The 18,961-nt window shown below is 29.6% G+C and overlaps 1 protein-coding gene across 1 annotated transcript in view; it reads left to right on the top strand.

Annotated features, from left to right (window-relative positions):
* Nucleotides 1-18,961, top strand: part of slo (calcium-activated potassium channel slo) — a 537,563-nt gene that overhangs the window by 210,847 nt on the left and 307,755 nt on the right. The window contains exons 5-6 of the mRNA XM_075360629.1: nucleotides 4,145-4,296; nucleotides 10,617-10,784. Of these exons, the coding sequence (XP_075216744.1) occupies nucleotides 4,145-4,296; nucleotides 10,617-10,784 (320 nt within the window). The remainder of the gene's footprint in view (nucleotides 1-4,144; nucleotides 4,297-10,616; nucleotides 10,785-18,961) is intronic.

The following is an 18,961-nucleotide window of genomic DNA, read 5'->3' as shown; positions in this document are numbered from 1 at the left end:
TAGTGCTTCTGTAATTCAGATCAAGGCAGTAGGAATATTTTGAGAAGTTATGTTGGTAGCACTGCTAGCCTCCTACCCAAAAGTTTGTGTTACAGCAGTTCAAACCACCACACCTGTTGTTGTACTGTTGCTGAGGTGTGTTTAGTTTGTTACTATTTCAAAAAAAAAAGCAAAGTGTGTTTTGTCGTAGATTGAATTTAAATCCGTAATTTTAGTTCAACGTGTTTTTCAACTTGAATATGGAAAAGAGCCACCACATGAAAATAATATACGACTTTGGTTTAAACAGTTCAAAGAAATTGGATCTGTTCTCAAGGAAAAATCAAATGATAGACCACGAGTATCAGACGAAACTGTTAAATGATTTAGACAGTCTGCAGTCAGAAATCCTAACAAATCCTTCTCTCGTTGAAGCCTCGAGTTAGATATTTTGAAAACAACAATTCACAAAGTTTTACACAAAAGATTGAAATTACACGTGTATAAAATCCAGCTATTGCAGGAATTGAAAGCTGATGGTGGAGAAAAATGTTTCAATTTTGCAGTTGAAATTTTCCACAAAATGAATGAAATCGAATCATTTTTAGACGATATAATTTTTATGGATGAAGCTACATTCCATATTAATGGGTGTGTTAACAGACACAATTCAGGAATATGGGCATCCAAATTTGTGAATATCTAATATTATGGAAGATATTAAACACATATTTTATGGAAAATCTGTATGTAATTTTTGAGAAACGACGCAACACGCCTAAAGTTAATGTTTGGTGTAGTGTGATGAAAAATCATGTAATCGAGTGTTTTTTCTTTGGTGAAAAGACTATTAATGGAAATGTTTATCTCAGTATGTTAAATGATTACTGCTTTCCTCAACTGGATGAACTCGAAAACATCCAATGAATTCATTTCCTACAAGATGGTGCAACTCCGTACTTTAATGCATTCGTTAGTCAGGCTTTAAACATAAAATTTGGACGTTGATGGATAGTCCAGCAAGGACTTATACCCTGGCCTCCAAGGAGTCGAGACCTATCACTTTGTGATTTTTTCTTATGGGGGTGTATAAAAAACATTGTTTGCAAAACATATGCGACCTGTCACATGTGGAAGTTTACTAATTATGTAAAAAAACTGTTTGAGATGACCAATTTAATAAATAAACAACATCAATTTGAAGTATTTTTGTTTTCATTTAATCCATGTTGAAAACCCTACCATTCTTTTATGAAGACCCTGTATGTGTGTGTATATATATATATATATAAAGAACACATTTAGAATAATAAACGTTTTCTTAACAGAAAAAGGAATTAAAATTAGTATTTTCTCAGTCAAGTTTCACTGAAAATTTTCATTTAAATAAGTATTCTTATTTAAATTAAAGAGGATCATTCATTAAAATACACTTTACATTAAAATATTTTGTTTTATAAATGTATTTATGAAAGTTACTAATTGTCTGAGAAAGTAGTAGTGCAATTAAAGTAGTAATAATTGCCTGACAATAAAAAAATAAAAGCAGCAAAAGAGTGAGCGATATTGCTGTGTCTTTTTTCTATGTAATACTTATCTACATTGTATTTCTTTCATTACTTTTATGAATATTATTTTGTTTATTTTATTGCATAATGTTTGTTGTTATTAGTTAAATAAAGAAAATGATTTATCTTTCAGTTTCCTATAAAAATTTTAATTGAACTGCAAAGAAATCTATGGTCAGATATTGAAAAAAACATTTTATTTGTTTATCTGTTTTACATTGTATGTTTTTGAAAATTCAAATAATTCATTAACAGATTGACTGCTGTCCTGATAAAATTTAATATTTGGTGAATTGTATATCACCAAAACAGTAAATAGATAAGTTAAACCTACCATATTAATTCCAAGAATTTATTTCATGGGATCCTGCATCTTCAGTGTTAATAGATTTTATAATTACTATATTAAAACATATTTATTTCTAATTTCTAATTTGTTGAAATCTTATCTTTTTTGAAAATCTTAAAATTTACTGGAATCCAGTATTGTACAGCAGAATTTTCCTTATTTATCAATAATAAATTCTATAATTAAATATAATAAATAAAAATTAATACAGTATTAAATTAAATATTACTAATTAATAATTACAATTATTACTATTAATAATTATAATATTTATAAATATTAAATATTAATAATAAATAAAAATTAATTGTAGAATTTATAATTAATATGTTTGAATATAATTGTAGAATTTAATCACAACTAAAGGTGCAGGAACCCATGAAAATTGTTCTTGGCATTAATATGGTAAGTTTAACTTAAATATTTACTGTGTTTTGGTGGATTATGTTTCATTTAATATTAAATGTGGTATATGTATGTGTGTGTGTGTATATATATATATGTACACATATATAAAGTTATTTTGTAGTTTTTATTATTCAAACATAACAAATAATGTTTCTGATCAAAATTAATTTATTGCCATCTGTAAGTAATAAAGTATTTCCCTTCATTAGCTAGTTTATTACTTGAATAAAAACATTTCTTTCCATAATCACCTTACACACCAATTTCTCTGTTTAGTCAGTAAGAACGATTAGATTAATATGAATCTGTGCAATGCTAATCAGATCTTGATGAATCTTTTCCTTTACTTTTGATGAAACTCCAAAATAGTTTATTTACTGTTGCATAAGATACCTTTGTTGGCTTAAAGTATCTTTGTAGATAATAAAAACATTTATTTTATTAATACATTATAGACTGAATTTTTTATTCCATATATATATATATATATATATATATATGTTTTTTTTTTATTTATTTATTTTTTCTTGAACATCTGTTAGTCATTCTATAAAACAATGTCTGTAAATGAAAAAAATAATAGTCACAGTTGACTAACAGTGACACAATATGCTTTTAGAAGTATGAAAATGATTATGTAAATTATATCTAATGGAATGTTAGAAATATGTATGTTAAAACTTGCTCTGCTGTTAGGTTATTCAAATCTTTACTTAACATTAGAAGTTAATTAAATACTTACTGTTAGTGTTATAGCCTTTATTTATTGAAATGCTAATCAGTCGTTCTTATTAAATTGAATTTTGGTTAATATTTGCTATGTGTACTCTGTTGAATTGGAAGTTCTTCAATAAATAACTAAATTCTGAATTATTTAAATTGTTTTTCTTTATAGTAAAATAAAATTAATTTTTAGGTGTAGTATTCTTTGGCAAACAATTCAGAGCTGTAATATTTGCACAATATCACCAATCTTACAACAATTATTGATTCTGCAGTAATTGTATTACATAACTTAATGTATTCCAGTGCACTCATTCATTTTACAATTGTATATGCAAATTCTATTATAGAATTTATTTCTGGTTAGTTGCTGAAAGTAAGCTGGTTCCTATGTTAAAAAAAAATGTTTTTTTAGTGCACTATCTGTCAGCAATCTATAATCTTATAACTCAACTGAAATCTGTTCTTTCAGTGTTGGTTAAATAACTGTCGATGAAACATGGAACTGTCATTGCTGCATCTGTTAATTGAAATAAATTTTTATAAGTGGAAAGAGTTTATTGCAAAATGTTTAAGAGGTTTTTTGAAGTCAGTTCAAAACAAATTATGATGTGTACGAATAGAGTGTTATTTTTCTGCTGGAAAAAGTCTAGAATCTGTGCTGCAGATTATACAAAATTTGAGTATTTCTAATGGGAAAGTTTTTGCTATTCTCCTACTGCCTTGACTTGTAATGAACGACTACTAGGCTTGTCTCTTCATCAAGATAAAGGTGTTGCTAGCTCATGCTTTAACACAAGGAGGAGCTTGTGTATGAGTTTAATAACCGGCTTAATGGAGTAGTGAGCGAATTCTTTAAAAAGAAGCTACAAAAGCTGGCGATGCAGTACGATAAATGCCTGAATTTGGCTGGTGACTGTTTAGAAGATTAATGTTTTTTACTGTTAACTTATGAATGAAATAAAATTATTTTTTGTTTTGTTTTATTTATTTTTTTATCAGCGAGTTAAATTGTGTTTTGGAATAATCCTTGTAAACTTTAACATCTTAATTAGAGGAACATCTACAACCATTGTAAAATTATATTTTCTGAAATTGTTATATTACTTTTGTGTAGGTTTGAGATTTCTTCGTGCGTTGCGTTTGATGACTGTACCAGACATCTTGCAGTACCTCAATATTCTCAAGACCTCTAGCTCAATCCGCCTTGCTCAGCTTGTTTCAATCTTTATCAGTGTTTGGTTAACAGCAGCTGGCATAATCCATTTGGTATGATATTCTTATTTTGCATTACTTTTGTGTTTTTAATAAGTATTGCGTTATTAATTATACACTTAAATTGTTAAGTAATGCTCATTGTTTAACATTTATTGTATTAAAATCTGTATTCAATTCTAATATGTTTAAGTAGGTACTTTATCAGTTATATTACAATCTACAATTTTTTAATATTTAGTTAGGCCTTCTTTTTATGACCATTTTTTAATTATATAAATACCTTTTTGTTCAGATTGGAGCCTTCCACTTCCAAAGAATGTAATATTTTGATTTTCCAAAAACTATTTTTTAAACATTTGTGAACTGAATCAGCAAATATTATTTGTGGCTTGTTAAAATAGTTGTTTTTGACTTGTTTCTCAAAAAGGATTCCATCAGTCTTTATGAAAAAACTGAATAAATGAGTTATAATTAATCCTTGGCTCCTAAATGTTTTGTTAGTTAAATGGTTTTTTAACTCATTCTCTGTGAAGTTATTATTCACACAAAATAAGTTATATCAGTGGAAAGTAAAGAACACCATTTTTTTCTATAAATATTTTCATAGTTTGATGTATAACTTACATTCCAAGAAGTATTATTTTTATAAAAATATTTTTTAAACCTGGTAATCATGATAATACTTTTAAAATTTTAAATAGCAAAGGATTGCAAAACTTTCCCACCAAACTTTTAACTTTATTTTCAACAAAATCTTTAAGTGGAAATAATACAGTATAATAAAGTTGTTGATTGAAATTTGTATCATTTTAAATGAAAATTGCAAATATTTGGATTTTACAAATGAAAAATTCAATCAACATTTAGTGCCATGAAGTTAGTATTTTATTACATAAAATAAATGAAAATCAAAATCGTGAATATTATTAAATTTAAGATATTAATGAGTGTAATTATTATTGTGATTAAAGTTATTAATGGGTATAGTTATTATTATTGTGATTAATAGCAGTGAAAATAGTGTTTTCATTGGTTTGGCTGAATAGGTACAGGAAACAGATTTGACTCGCTACTGTAAAAAAAATTAAAAAGTTCAATAAAAAAATTTGAATCTGATTTGACCTGACCCCCTTGCTTTACAGCTACCTCATGTAACATTTCAAATAACAGCCACAACTTGAAAAACACATACAGAGTGGGCAGGAAGTCCCTTTATCCTAGTTATGGAATTATGAGGGTAGGTGCAGCTTACTTCTATGGATGTAAAACATCTGTGTGGTTTCCACCATGTTCAAAGCACAGCTGTATGCGCCTCCATATCTGGTTGTTCATCCATAACAGCATATCAGGGGTGATTATTTCAAATGCTGACCAAACAGCATCTTGGAGCTGCTCGTTGTTGACAAATCTTTGTTTTTGAATCTCTTCTTTTACAAAACCCCAGACTGCATTGTCAGGAGTGGTGAGGTCAGGGCTTTCTGCTGGCCAAGACAATGGAGCTGGTAAATCTTTGACCCACCTTGGATGCAGCGATTCGTTAAAATTTCATTGAGGCGTCTGTGGATATTCAAAGCAAAATGCACTGGAACATTGTCTTGCTGAAACGTAATAATGGGAGAGATCTCACTTGCTATTAATTCTAGAAGCAACCACTCGTAGATCATTCTCAGATAACTGTGTTGATTAATCGCGTCATCTAAAAAATAAAGTCTAAGGAGATGTTCAGCTGCCATCTCAGCCCAAATCATAAATGAGGTGGATGGTCTTCGATTTCTTCAAAAAAGATGTCTTTCTCCCAGAAAAACATTTAGGTTACGAGAGCTTTGATAAATTACACATTCATTTGAGAAAGTGACTTTCTTTTTATCATTTGCTCTTGGAAAGTGTTCAAGTAATAACTGACATGCATAAATATGCCAATCAAGGTCATTCATTTCACTCAACTCATTAACTGTGGCTGGACAAAAACATCTAACTATCAAATCTTCCATGTATAGTCTCGCATTGTTGATCTTGGAATGAGTAACTCTGCAGAAGGTTTGGGTGTTGATGTCATCTACGCCCAAACCTTGAATCGATGCCTTCACAGCAGCACATGTCTCAGCTCGAGTGCTCAGCCCCCCACTATGTGGCGCATCAAGAACCCTTCTCATAGCAAAAGCCTTCTTTTCATGTCATAATGTTTGCCATGATTGTGACCATTTCCCAAATGCACAAAGAAGTCATTCATATGTTCTCCAGTGTTTTGCCACTGTACGGACATTTGTGGACCCACATACAAGCTAAAAAATGCTCTTTGACAGTGAACGCACTCATATTCACCATCATTCCACACTCGACTAAGACTAAGGTCATCCCATCACGAATGAACACACTGGACAATCCCCACCTCGACTTATCCTTATCATATTTTTCAGCAATAGTGAATGATATTAGTGGTGAGAATTGGCAGTAGTAGAGCTTGATTAAGCTGGATTTATTACATTGTAAAGGGACTTCCTGCCCATTCTGTAGATAAAGCATAAAGTTTATGTTAGAAATTATAGTTTATATTATATTAGAAATTTTAATTTATATTAGAAACTAGCTGATCCGGCAATGCTTCGCCATTGCTAGATTTGAGTGTATATATATATATAGATTAAATGAACACAAATGAAAGTTTGATAAAACATTATAAAACTGAACATTACAGAACTTCACAAAATTTAAACTTTCCCTTTTTCCTTCTTCTCATCTTTCCTTTTTTTTGCATCTTCCCTTTTCCTCTTCTTCTCTTCTTCCCTATTTCCTTTTTCCATTTTTCGCAAAAATATTTCTTTTCACTTAACTAATATGTACTGCTTAGTTTTTGGGGCTTAAGTGTTTATTTTTTGAATTAATTGTTTATTAATCAGTCATATTCATTGTAATATCATTCAACAAGACTAAAAAATGATACTTTACTAGAAAAAAAACAAATGTTATTAGATGTCCCATTGTCTAATGGAAATGGAAATCAAGCCATATCTGAGATATTTGTGCCATATTTTGATTATTTTTGGTCAATGAATTTTATCATACTAAAGCTAAATTTTCTACAAAAATTAGAAATTACCAAAACTACTTTTTTGATTTAGGCTGAAATTTAATGCCATCAATCCCTTATACAGGCTTTTTTTTAGACGTTTTCAAAGAATTTATTTTGAGCCAGCCTGGAGATATTAATCAAAATTCAGGCTAATGTATAGAGAGGGGTCCAAAAAAATGTACTCACTGTTTGCTAGTTCATATCTTGTGACAAAGTTGACTTGACGTGGCAATTTAGGCACTGAGAGAGGGTTATGGTATGTGCTTGAAATGACCACCAGCAGCTTCTATACAATTCCAATGTCACTGAACTTCAGCTGTTAGTGTATCTGGTGTAATGGCCGCACATGACTATAATTTTTCACATAGCTCGTCGATTGTTGCTTGTTTTTATCGATACATGTCATTCTTGATGGTTCCCCAGAGGTAGAAGTCCACAGGTATCAAATCAGGAGACTGAGATGGATACTCAACAGCACCTCTTTGACCCACTTATCAACAAGGTGGAGTTTTATCGAGGTACAACCTGACATCTCGATTGTATTGAGACGGGGCATGTAAAAATGTTTATCAGTTACAGTACCCTCGAAGAAGAAGGGACCAATCAAACCACTTGTTGATAGACCACACCACACACCAACCCCTGGTAGATTCACTGCCCTGTCTATATGAACGTGTGGATTTTCAGGAGCTCAGCAAACACAATTATGGCGATTCACAGTACTATTAAGTTTGAATTGTACCTCATCAGGCCACACAAACTTCCCTGCAAATTCCTCATCCCCACCAAGCATGTGCTGAAAACAATCACAGTACTCCATCCTTCGACCTGGATTGTTCTCATTCATCGCATGCAGCAGCCTTGGAATGTACACTTTTCACTTTGCACTCTTCAGAATGCGTCTTACATTTGATCGGCTCATCCCACTTACATGCGGTCCCTGATTCACTGATTTTTGTGGTAATCGGGTAAAATGTTGCAATACCACAGCACTGGACGACAGACTTGTAGCTGTTCATGGTTGGCTGGATCTTTCCATGTGGACATCTTTAACAGTTCTGTTGGCTTCTAATTTGTCATGAATGCTGACAATTGTTCGACGTGTTGGTGGTGGTGTTCCAAACTCGGCCACTGCCATTGTACCTCATGAATGTTCTCATACTTCTAGTACCACTTCAGTACAGCCTTGTATTCAACAAATGATAAGCGAACCTCAACCGTTGTTGCTACTCGACTGTCTTCTGTTGTACTGGCTAATATGACTGGCTCATTCCACCTCCAACCGCCCACACATGTGGAGCATAAATTGCCTGCTCCGCCTACAAATTTAATACACTGCACTACACATTAGATTAGTGAGTGTGTCTTTTATTTATTTTTTTAGATATTATTTAATTACAAACTTTGAGTATTTTTAGGATCCCTCTTATGTGTAAATTTTTATACATCTGGAGATTTCTATAGCTTTTTTGTAGTTTTTCAATTAAGGGGGCTACTTTAAACGTTGACATTTGTGAAAAACCCTGATACTCAAAATTTTGACTGGTAATTATATTTTTTATCTGCAGCTGCAACAGCAATAGCTGGATAGTAAAAATTGTTAACAGCTTGCATCAATATTGGTTGGTTCAATTTTCCTTCTGTTTTCTTGAGGTAAATATGTTAAAAGAACAGGCAATTCATTTTTTTTTTTTTATCATTATTCACAAAGATTTGTGTGATATTGTATATTATCAAAATTGAACCAAAGTTTGTTCAATCTTCTTCAGAACAATACTTATTGTTTCTTGTTTACTTCATTCATAAAATTCTACTTACTTTCTTTATTAAAAAAAAACAACACAAAGTGACTTATAAAATACATTACATGATTGAGTATTTTATAAAATGTGAGTTTTGATTTTGTTTACTTTTGATTCTGAGTTTACAGTATATTTTATGAAATGTTAATTGTTTAGTTGTATGTGGAGGTTGTGTTTCTGAACTAAAATAGTGCTATATACCATCATTACTAGAGAATAATGATGCGATTCTCAGTGCAGAGTGAGGGTCTAGTTGAGCAGTTTGTAGTTTAGTTGGGTACTCCAAATGTGCCTCTCAGTTTTGAGGATGGATGACAGTTTTCTTTTGGGAAACCATAGCTTATTTTATTAAATGGTATTCTAGTAAATGGAAGAAAATAATTTTTTTATAGGATATGTTTGAGCTAGTCCGTTTAAAATTATTGTTCATTAAAATGGGCTGTCCCCTCTCAGGGTAAAATGCTCAGTCTTCTCAGAATTGTTTGAATTCTCATGGATTGTTTTTTTCTCACTGTCTACTCAATTTTTTTTATTTTTCTTATCTTCTACCCCGAATTATTCTTTGGGTTTTGGTTAGATCCCATTCAATTAGTGGAAAGTATCTGGGATTGTGGAATACCAATATTTATGTGGTTTGTTGGTAGATTCAGAATTGCCTCGGTAACTTTGCTACATTCTAAACATTTAGTAAAAAAAAATATAATAAATGTTTTCAGATCAGTTACAAAGGGATATACTGAGTTTTTTGACTTTACAAATTTTGCTTGCCCTTGGACTATGCCGTGTTTGTTAAGAGAAAATATGGAAATACATTCATTTTTTTAACATACTATCACCTGTATTATACATAATTTTTAATAATTATATGTTTTTAGGAAAAAGAAACTAGCCATTAATTAAGCTTTTTGGGTTAGTTCATTTCATCAATCGCTTCAAATCGATAGTGTAGACACGCATATAAAACTTTTTTTTTTCATATTGTGCATAACATTTTAAACATATTATTCAAATTGTACAAATTTAATAGCTGTTAATCATATTATTCAGTTTTAATGTATATCTGCTAATCTCTGTAGCGGAATAATCTCTGTTTCTCATCCAGAAAGTTCTGGGTTTAATCCTAGTTAGGTTTGGCGTTTTTTATAGTCTAAAAATGCTACTTTCATTTTAAAAATAGTAGGATGATTTATTTGGGTGTTAGCGAAAAGGTTAAATGAGATATATGAACATGTGTTTTTAAATGGTACATTAAACCTTTGTGCAACATTTTTATAATTTTTAATATTGAAATGTAATGCTGATGCATATATGTTTTTTTTCTGTTAGTAATTACTTCTGGGAGTTGTGTGACTTGTTCTTATTATTTATAGATGTTAAAGAAAAAAAGGATGGAGATTTATATAATAAAAATTAGAAAAAAATGGTGTTAATATTGATAATTCATGAAACCCCTTTAGCTTTTTAATTTCCAGATTTTTTTAGTTTTCTTATGATTTCAGTTGGAAAATTCTGGTGACCCTATGGAGTTTTCCAATCCTCAACAGTTATCGTACTGGACATGCGTTTATTTTTTAATTGTCACCATGTCAACGGTAGGCTATGGTGATGTTTATTGTCAAACAGTCCTTGGAAGGACATTCCTTGTATTTTTTCTTCTAGTAGGATTGGTGAGTTTTGTTCATTTTATTTATTAATTTATTTTTAAAAAAATAGAAAATTAGACAAATTAAGTTAATTTTAGGATATTCTTAAAGCTTTCTTCTATACTACTATGTAGTATTAACTTTTACCTAGCCAATATTTTGAGGACTGATTGGTAAAATCATTGTCTTTTGTAAGTTTTGGTCAATTAGTCAAATTGTTGATTTGGCGTGTTCATTAATTTTTTGTATTCTACCCCTTTCCAAAACACTTTAAATACATAATATGTCTTTTAATTTTGAAAATATTTTAAAAATAAATGTGTGTAAATACAAAATAGTTATTTCATATGTAATATTTTTTTTTACTTTCATAACAGAATTCTGGGCATTTTATGTTTGTGCAATAAACGTGCATTACAAAGTTTAAACATACGTTATAAAATTAATTTGATTAATGTGTTGAAATGAGCTAATATTGATAAAAGAGCTTTTAGCATGTTTTGGTTTTTAATTAAATACTTTATTTATATTACACTAATACTTTAATGACCTTTGAAATGTCATTCATTAGTGTTCGTATAAACATTTCATATAAGTATAATATGTAAACAAAAAAAGACATTTGGATCCTTAAAACTGTTTTCAATTTTCTTTAAAAGTTATATAAGACTTAGTAATTTAGCATGAGATTAATTTGGATAATCTTTTTAATTCTAAGAGCTTTTAATGATATGTGTAGTAAATGTAGGGAGAGCAGCTTGTTCACAAATCTTTTATATTACTCAAATTGGTATTGAATCTTTATGTAATGTTCAACTTTTAAAGAAGGGTAGAGTATATTTTTATTTTTTAGCTATAAGGATAAATGAGAAGCTCATGGTTTTATTATTTAATTTTTCATAGAAGTATTTACATATAAAAAAGTGTTTTACTTATTAGCCATGTTTTTGTTTCAATTTTTGTAGCTAATCTGGTGTGAACAGTAATTTACTGATGACTGTTGAAATACTTTATTTATTTTTTACTTTTTTCATCATTTATTCATTGTTTAAGTTTTTGTTAAACTCTTTCACATTAAATACTTTGAATTGATGTAAAAATTCATGAAGTAGTTTGGTTGAAATAAATAATCCATATAAATGATAATTCAGCAATCAAATTTTTGTTGTTTGGCTCATTTTTTTCCTGTTATTTCACTAAATGATAACCATAAATTCAGGTGAAATTCGTGAACAAGGTAATTCATGATTACATATTTTTAATTTTGGATTGTTTGTGAGAGTAAGTTACTACAGTTAAATTAATCAAGAAGCAATAATAAGTATTCAGGTTTTTCTTAGAAATGTTTACAGTATTTTGTTATTTGCTAAAAGTAAATATAATGTTTATTTTTGAAATTTTTTAAACTTTGTTTACATTTAGTTGGATAACTTTTTTTATGTGCTTCCAGAGTTGTTATTCAATTAAGTAATGATTATCAGTAGTTTCTTATTCAGGGTCCTGATTTCTTATATTTATGCTTTGATGTTTGGTAATCAAAATATTCTGCTGATATTGATCAACAAAAGTAGATCTCTTAAATATCATGAAGTTTGCTATCGTAATAGTTAATTTATTTTGTACAATAAAACCAGACTATGCCAAATACTAAGGCTACTTACTATAGTATGTTAGTACAATCAATAGTTTGCAAAATTTCAATGTTGAATCTTTTAAAAATGTTTCATATGGTTTTGATAAAATTTTTGCATGGTTAAATAGTGAAGGTTTGCTCATATATATTAAGTTCCTCCAGACAGTCTTTAAAGGAATATATAATTCTTTATATATTGCCTGCTGCTGTTTTAAAAATATTGATCAGAAAGATTTAACAGTACTAATTTCAAGTTCATTTATTATTATTATAATCAACTAAAATAAAATTTACTAAATTTACTGTTAATGAATTGCTGTATGAATGGGTTACCAGGCTCTGGATTACGTGAAGCGAGTTTTTTTGAAGCGTGTGTGTGTGTGTGTGTGAAAGAGGGAGAGAGTGCGCATGCACATAAGTGTGTGAAGCCATTTTTCAGCAAGCAAAATAGAATACCGTGCAAATTGTATGCAGCATTTTTCCATCTGTCTTTTTTGAACATTGAGCGTGATGAATATGATTGCACTAATATGCACTGCTTGTCATTATTAGTGCAAGCAAATTTATTTGTGACAAATGCTCTCGTATAACTAGAGATGATTCCAACACCTTTTTCTAGTGTGGCTAATGTTTGTGAAAATGGTAAGTTGGAGATCATTGTTAAAAATTTTGAGAGGGATGATTTGATTGAAATCAGGATTGTTTGTCATTGTAGGGACTTGATTTCAGAACTTTAAGAAATGATTTATTGGTTGGATAGGAATTTTGAAGCATTTAGAGAGTGCTACTGAGGCAATTCAGGAATTGAAAATGGAAAATGTTTTGTTACACAAGAAGTTACTATCCATTGATTTTCTGATTCCTGTTGATGACTTTGGTGATGGTGTGTCTGCAGCTGGTAGTCCTGGTGAAGGTAATTCAATCCAAAAGCATAAGAAGAAAAAGACAATGTCAATTAGTGTCCCTAATAATTCTGTTGATAATGCTGTCCAGCATGTTGCTGATCCTGTTATGTGGCTGAGAAGATTGTTGTTTCTGATGTTGAGGTCCAGGTGAAAGGTAAGCAGGGTGTCAACTGGAGTACTGTGGTTTCCCGGAATCATTTTGGAGGATCAGACCTTGAAAGCAAAGGTTAATAATGCCTAAGTGGTCATGTAGCCATAAGTCCAATAGGAAAGCTAATTTTGGTGCTGCTGTTGATAGTGCTGAACTAATGAGGTCTAGTAGAAAGGCTGCTTTTGCCACATGCTTTGAAGAATCAACTACTGCTGATGTTGTTTAGGATATAGACTGTAAAAAATCCAATTTGCAATCTGTTGTCTGTACCAAGCTTAATATTTAGAGGGGGAGGGGTGGTTACAGGTTTTTTTTATGTGAATGTTGTGGCTAATGAGTATGAGTGGCTCACTTTTCCATGTTATGACATGTAGGTATTTTAGTTCTTCCATCTTTTGGCAGTCTAAAGGTTGAACAGAAATTTTCTGCTAATGGTAAGACTAGTAATTCCTTGGAGGAGGTTAATATTGATTCATAATGAACATTACCAAAATGAGTATTGATTATCAAAATGTTAGGGGTGTGAGGTCTAAGGTTGTAGAGTTTCTGTTGGTTGCTGGTGTTTGTTATGATATTGTAGCAGCCACAGACATTTTTTTGAAGATACCTCATTATCGGCTGATTATTTTCCTGAACAACTGGAATGTTTATAGGACTGATAGGGGTGCTGTTCTGACTGCGAAGGCTTCTGGTGGAGGTTCCTTCTTAGCTGTCAGTGCTCAGCTTCAGAGCCTCAGCAGAAGGATTTGACAACTTCTGATGAGTGTGTCTATGTTTGGGTTGAAATAAAATTTAGGGATGGACCCATTTTATTGTTGGATAATCACTATTTCAGTCCAGATATTAAACTGGAGGCTAGATTTGACTACCTAGAAGCACTAAGTGATAAACTGCATTCTAGTAGGTTCAGAATCCTTTTATGGATGATATTAATATCCTGGAATTAATTGGTCTGATCAGTCCTTTACCTGCAGACCACATTTTTATGCTAAGAGAAAGGCAATTGCTTTAATTGAGTTTATAGAAAGCAACAGTTTATTTCAGTTTAATTGACACCTTCTCGTGGCTGCTAAATCAATTTTGGATTTGGTTATTTCTAATTTTAAGGTTGATGTGAGTGTCGAGGATGATTTTCTTGTTTTCCTGGATGATCTGCACGACGCTCTTTGTATTGAGTTTGGTGTTTGGTTATTCTGATGTATTAGGTGGCTATCGACAAGTTCACAATTTTATTTATTTATTTAACAATAATACAAAGGCTAACAAATTGCTCCATAAAATAACCTTATTTTTTTCAATAAATTTTTCAGTTTAAATTAATTACAACTATATTAACTAAACTAGTTATAAAACTAAGAATACAGATTTTCAGCTTAATTAAATTACAGTTAATTATACTAACTAAACTATAGAAAACTAAACTAAACTAGTTATAAAACTAAGAATACATATTGGTTTTAATTATTCATTTGCTATGGCTAGTGAGCGACTGTTGATATAACTTTACAACGTGGGATAAACTGTCGTTAAATATATCAATTGTCAGATTTAATCTATTAACAAGAGACAAAACCCATAAGACGTAGAATGATGGACCATATTAGTTTTGGAATAATGAGCAATATATCAGATCTAGTTTATTTGGAGGTATAAAGAAACAAACACAGTCCAGTTGCATCAGAAGATCCACCAACTGATTCATAAATTTATTTATGAATAAAAATTTATTCATGAAATTCAAAAGGACAGAGATTGCTGTTTACCATGACATATTTTTGCCTGCTCAGAAGAAAACTCGAGGATCTCCTTTAGAGAGATTTCTTCATTAGAGCTAGCTATGTTGAGCAGGAGTTGTGGAATAAGCCAGATAACCTTTTCAAATACAATAAGTTCTTTATGAAAGAGTCATCTGCTGTGCTTCCAATTAAGATGAAGGTTGTAGTTGTCACTGATGCTAAGACGCTGCATGAGGAGTTTGGTAGATTTTTTCAGTCTGTGTATTTACTTATTGGATGGAAGGAGTAGTACAGGTGTTGTAGATATGTCCACTGATGTTGTTGGAATCACTACCATTACTGAGGATGATGTGTTTGTGCGAATAGCTTTGCTGAAAGTGAAATGTGCAGCTGAATATGATGGCATTCCATTGTATGTCTTTAAGGGTGTTGGAATCTTGAGTACTCCTATTGTTGCATGGAAGGATAATTTGTAGTATATCAATAATTACAGACCTGTTTCAATTTTGTTTTCTGTTGCCAAAGTCTTAAAGAAAGTTATCCATGTCAACTACATAACTCATGTTCATTGTATATTGATGCCAGGCAGTGTTCAATTTGAATATCTACTCTTTGCCAGTGATTTAGAGTTGTATGGAAGTATTAAAGAGTACAATGACTTTTTACTTCTGCAGTCCGATGTTGATTATGTTTGTAGATGGGCAGTTGTTAATGATATGCCATTAAACATCCATAAGACTAAGGTTGTGATGTTTATTAGAATGTCATTGTGGATTAAATTTACATTTCTCAGATTGTGTTGTCATACATTGAGTTGATCTGGAATCACTTCCAGATCTAGAAGAAAGTTACGGTTGGTGCTTTGGATTGGGCGTTATTTTTGGCAGGTTGACACTTTTCTGTGACTGTATCAGGCATCTGTTAAGTCTGTCAGTTTAGTAGATGAAGTAACATTGTTTGAAATATATTTAATATATAAATTTGTTTGAAATATATAAAAAAAATTGTTAATTATTACGTTTTACTATTATCATTTAATGCTATGGAATTCTGTTGTGAATAATAATCTTTATTATCAATATTTCTGAAAGTGAATTTGGATATAATTTTAAAATTAGAATATTTTTTACTACAGATATTATGAACTCTGTTTCCAGTAAATGTTTAAATGACATTTAATAATGTACAGTTGATTATTAAAATGATTCTTCTGTTATTGGATTATTTTACATGAAATGAACACATTGGTGAAGTGTATTTCATGAAGTATACCCTTTTATGAAGATTTAATTAACCTGGCTCTTGTTCATTAAATTTTTTGCTTATATTAGTTTGATTAATTTTTTCGACTAGTTAATTACATTGGTTAAATTTATGAGCGCTAAATTCTTTGTTACCTTAGTTTATTTTATTTCTAACATGAATTAAAATTGATAAAGCTTTGCATAGTTCTTTTTCAGTAATAGAATATGATTTCATTGATTATTTTTTTAGTTACTAAAAAAGGACTTTAAAATTTTATGAAAATTTGGGAAGATAGTTAATATAAATTGTTGCATAAATATGTAACTGTCTGCATAACTTTTACATGTTACAATGTGTAAATATTTTTATTTTTGGTTTTCTAATTTTTAATTTTTTACTAGTAACAATTACAATTTTCTAACAATCCAATCACTTTTAAGGTAGCTTATTTTCTAATATAAAAAATAATTTAAATATCATTCTATTAATATTTTTTGATTATGTAACTGTTTATGAATTAAGTGCATATTTGTTTTTTATATAAATTATTAATGAAGTAACTAGTTAATTAGTCTTAGTGATATTCTACAAATACAAAATTACAGCTAAAAAATTTCAGTTATACTATTTCCTGACTTGTAATTATATTAATTTCAGCTACATTAGATAAAATACTTTGTTTTTTAGTAGAAATATTGTTACTTAGTTGACAGTCCTTATAAGTTATCAATTTTAAATTTGTTGAAGAATTAAATCAACAGATTGAGTTGTAGTTATTACACAAGTAACAACTACTATGTTTGTAGTGTTGTTTCACCATTTAATGGTCACACTCTACCACACAAAATTATTACTTATTTAGAATAATACAAACGTAGATTTGAATAAATTATACTGCTGCCATCTACTGTTCAATATTAATATCAGAATCGCAGCTTAACACCATGAAATCAAATAGTTAATTACTAGAGTTAAAACTTTTACAAGTACTTGTGCTTTCAGTTCCAATCAAACAATATTTTACAATGCAGAATATTGTTAAACAGTCTGTGAAGAATTTAAAATAAAAATTTTTATCACACTGATCATAAAATATAAAACCTGATAATATCATTGTTAGGTGAGTAGGGCTACTGTAAGTAAGTAATGACGGGCACTTTATTTGGATACAATTCTGCAAATATTAAAAAATTTAGAGCTTATAGTTAAAAAAAACTTAGCTAAAAGTGTGGTTACTGAAGAAGTTATGAAATTTAATACTGAACAACTAGATTATTTTTGTTTATTTTAGTGCTTGTATTTATTTTTCTGAAGCAATGAAAAGAGGTATTGAAATATTTACATCGTGATTTACACACTTACCTTTACATTATTTCTCTTTTCATAAAAAAGTGTTTTCAGATACAATTAATCCCTTTTATTTAGTGTCCCAATAACTGGTGCTAGACAAGAAGCAACTTGAACAATTTGAAAATGTCTTGCTCTCTATTCACTATTTCTAATCACTATTTTTAGAATAGACAAACTATGTCTTAGCTAATTCACAGATTTTTGAATGGTTAAATTTATGCTTCACTGTAATTTTGTGTGGCTGATTTATAAACCATAAAATGCTATAGATCTATAAAATATTGAACTGTAGCAATACCATGGTAAGTATAAATATTTTGTTTTAATATTTGTGGGATTTTAACAGAAGGTAGTATGTCATATTTTTATGAATTTGAAAACACTCTATTAATATAATAGGTTTGTTATGGATTAGTAATTCAGAATGAACTAACTCAATAAATTAGGGAATAAAAAAGGTTTGTAGTAGAACTCTTCACAAAAATGTATTGCTAAACAATTAAGCTGTCAGTTTCAGTGTAGCTTTTTTAATAATAATCACTGAAATTTTTTAGCTGTCTTATTTTTGTTAGATATACTTTTTATCTTAAAAATTTGAACTCTTTCTTCCTTCTCTAACTTAATCCTTTTATTCTTTCCTCCGCATTCTTCTTCCTTGTTTAAGAAAAAAATATAGATTTAAAAATTTATTATTATTTACTAGGCAAAATTTTAATCTTTTCTTATTTTAACAATTAATATATTTTTCTTACCTTATTTCATCAATCTGATGTTAATGTTTGATTTTATTTAATTAAAAAAATATATATATATTTACATACCAGGTAAAGAATATTAAAATTTTTCAAACGTTTTTTAAGTTTTAGTACTTAAAAAAAAATGTTTGTACAACTTTTTATAAAATTATTCTTTTCTTACTTTAAATTAAAAGTCTCACAGTCTTCTGTTACAAATTCAATTTTTTATTTTGTAATCTCTAAGCTGTTAGGATATTATTAATTTTCTTTTTTGTTTGTTAAGTCACACTGCAACATTATCTTAGACATATCATAGATATTATATCTATATGAATTAAGTTCCATGTTTAATTTTTTAAAAATCTTTTTTTGAAGTCCTTATTTTTAGAACAATTTTAAATTCCCAATGAAGTGATTCAGTACTTTTATATTATTTTTATATAT

This window comes from Lycorma delicatula, chromosome 3 (assembly GCF_047948215.1).
Source record: "Lycorma delicatula isolate Av1 chromosome 3, ASM4794821v1, whole genome shotgun sequence".
In the NCBI taxonomy this organism is placed as follows: domain Eukaryota; kingdom Metazoa; phylum Arthropoda; class Insecta; order Hemiptera; family Fulgoridae; genus Lycorma; species Lycorma delicatula.
This window is presented reverse-complemented; position numbering and strand designations above follow the sequence as displayed.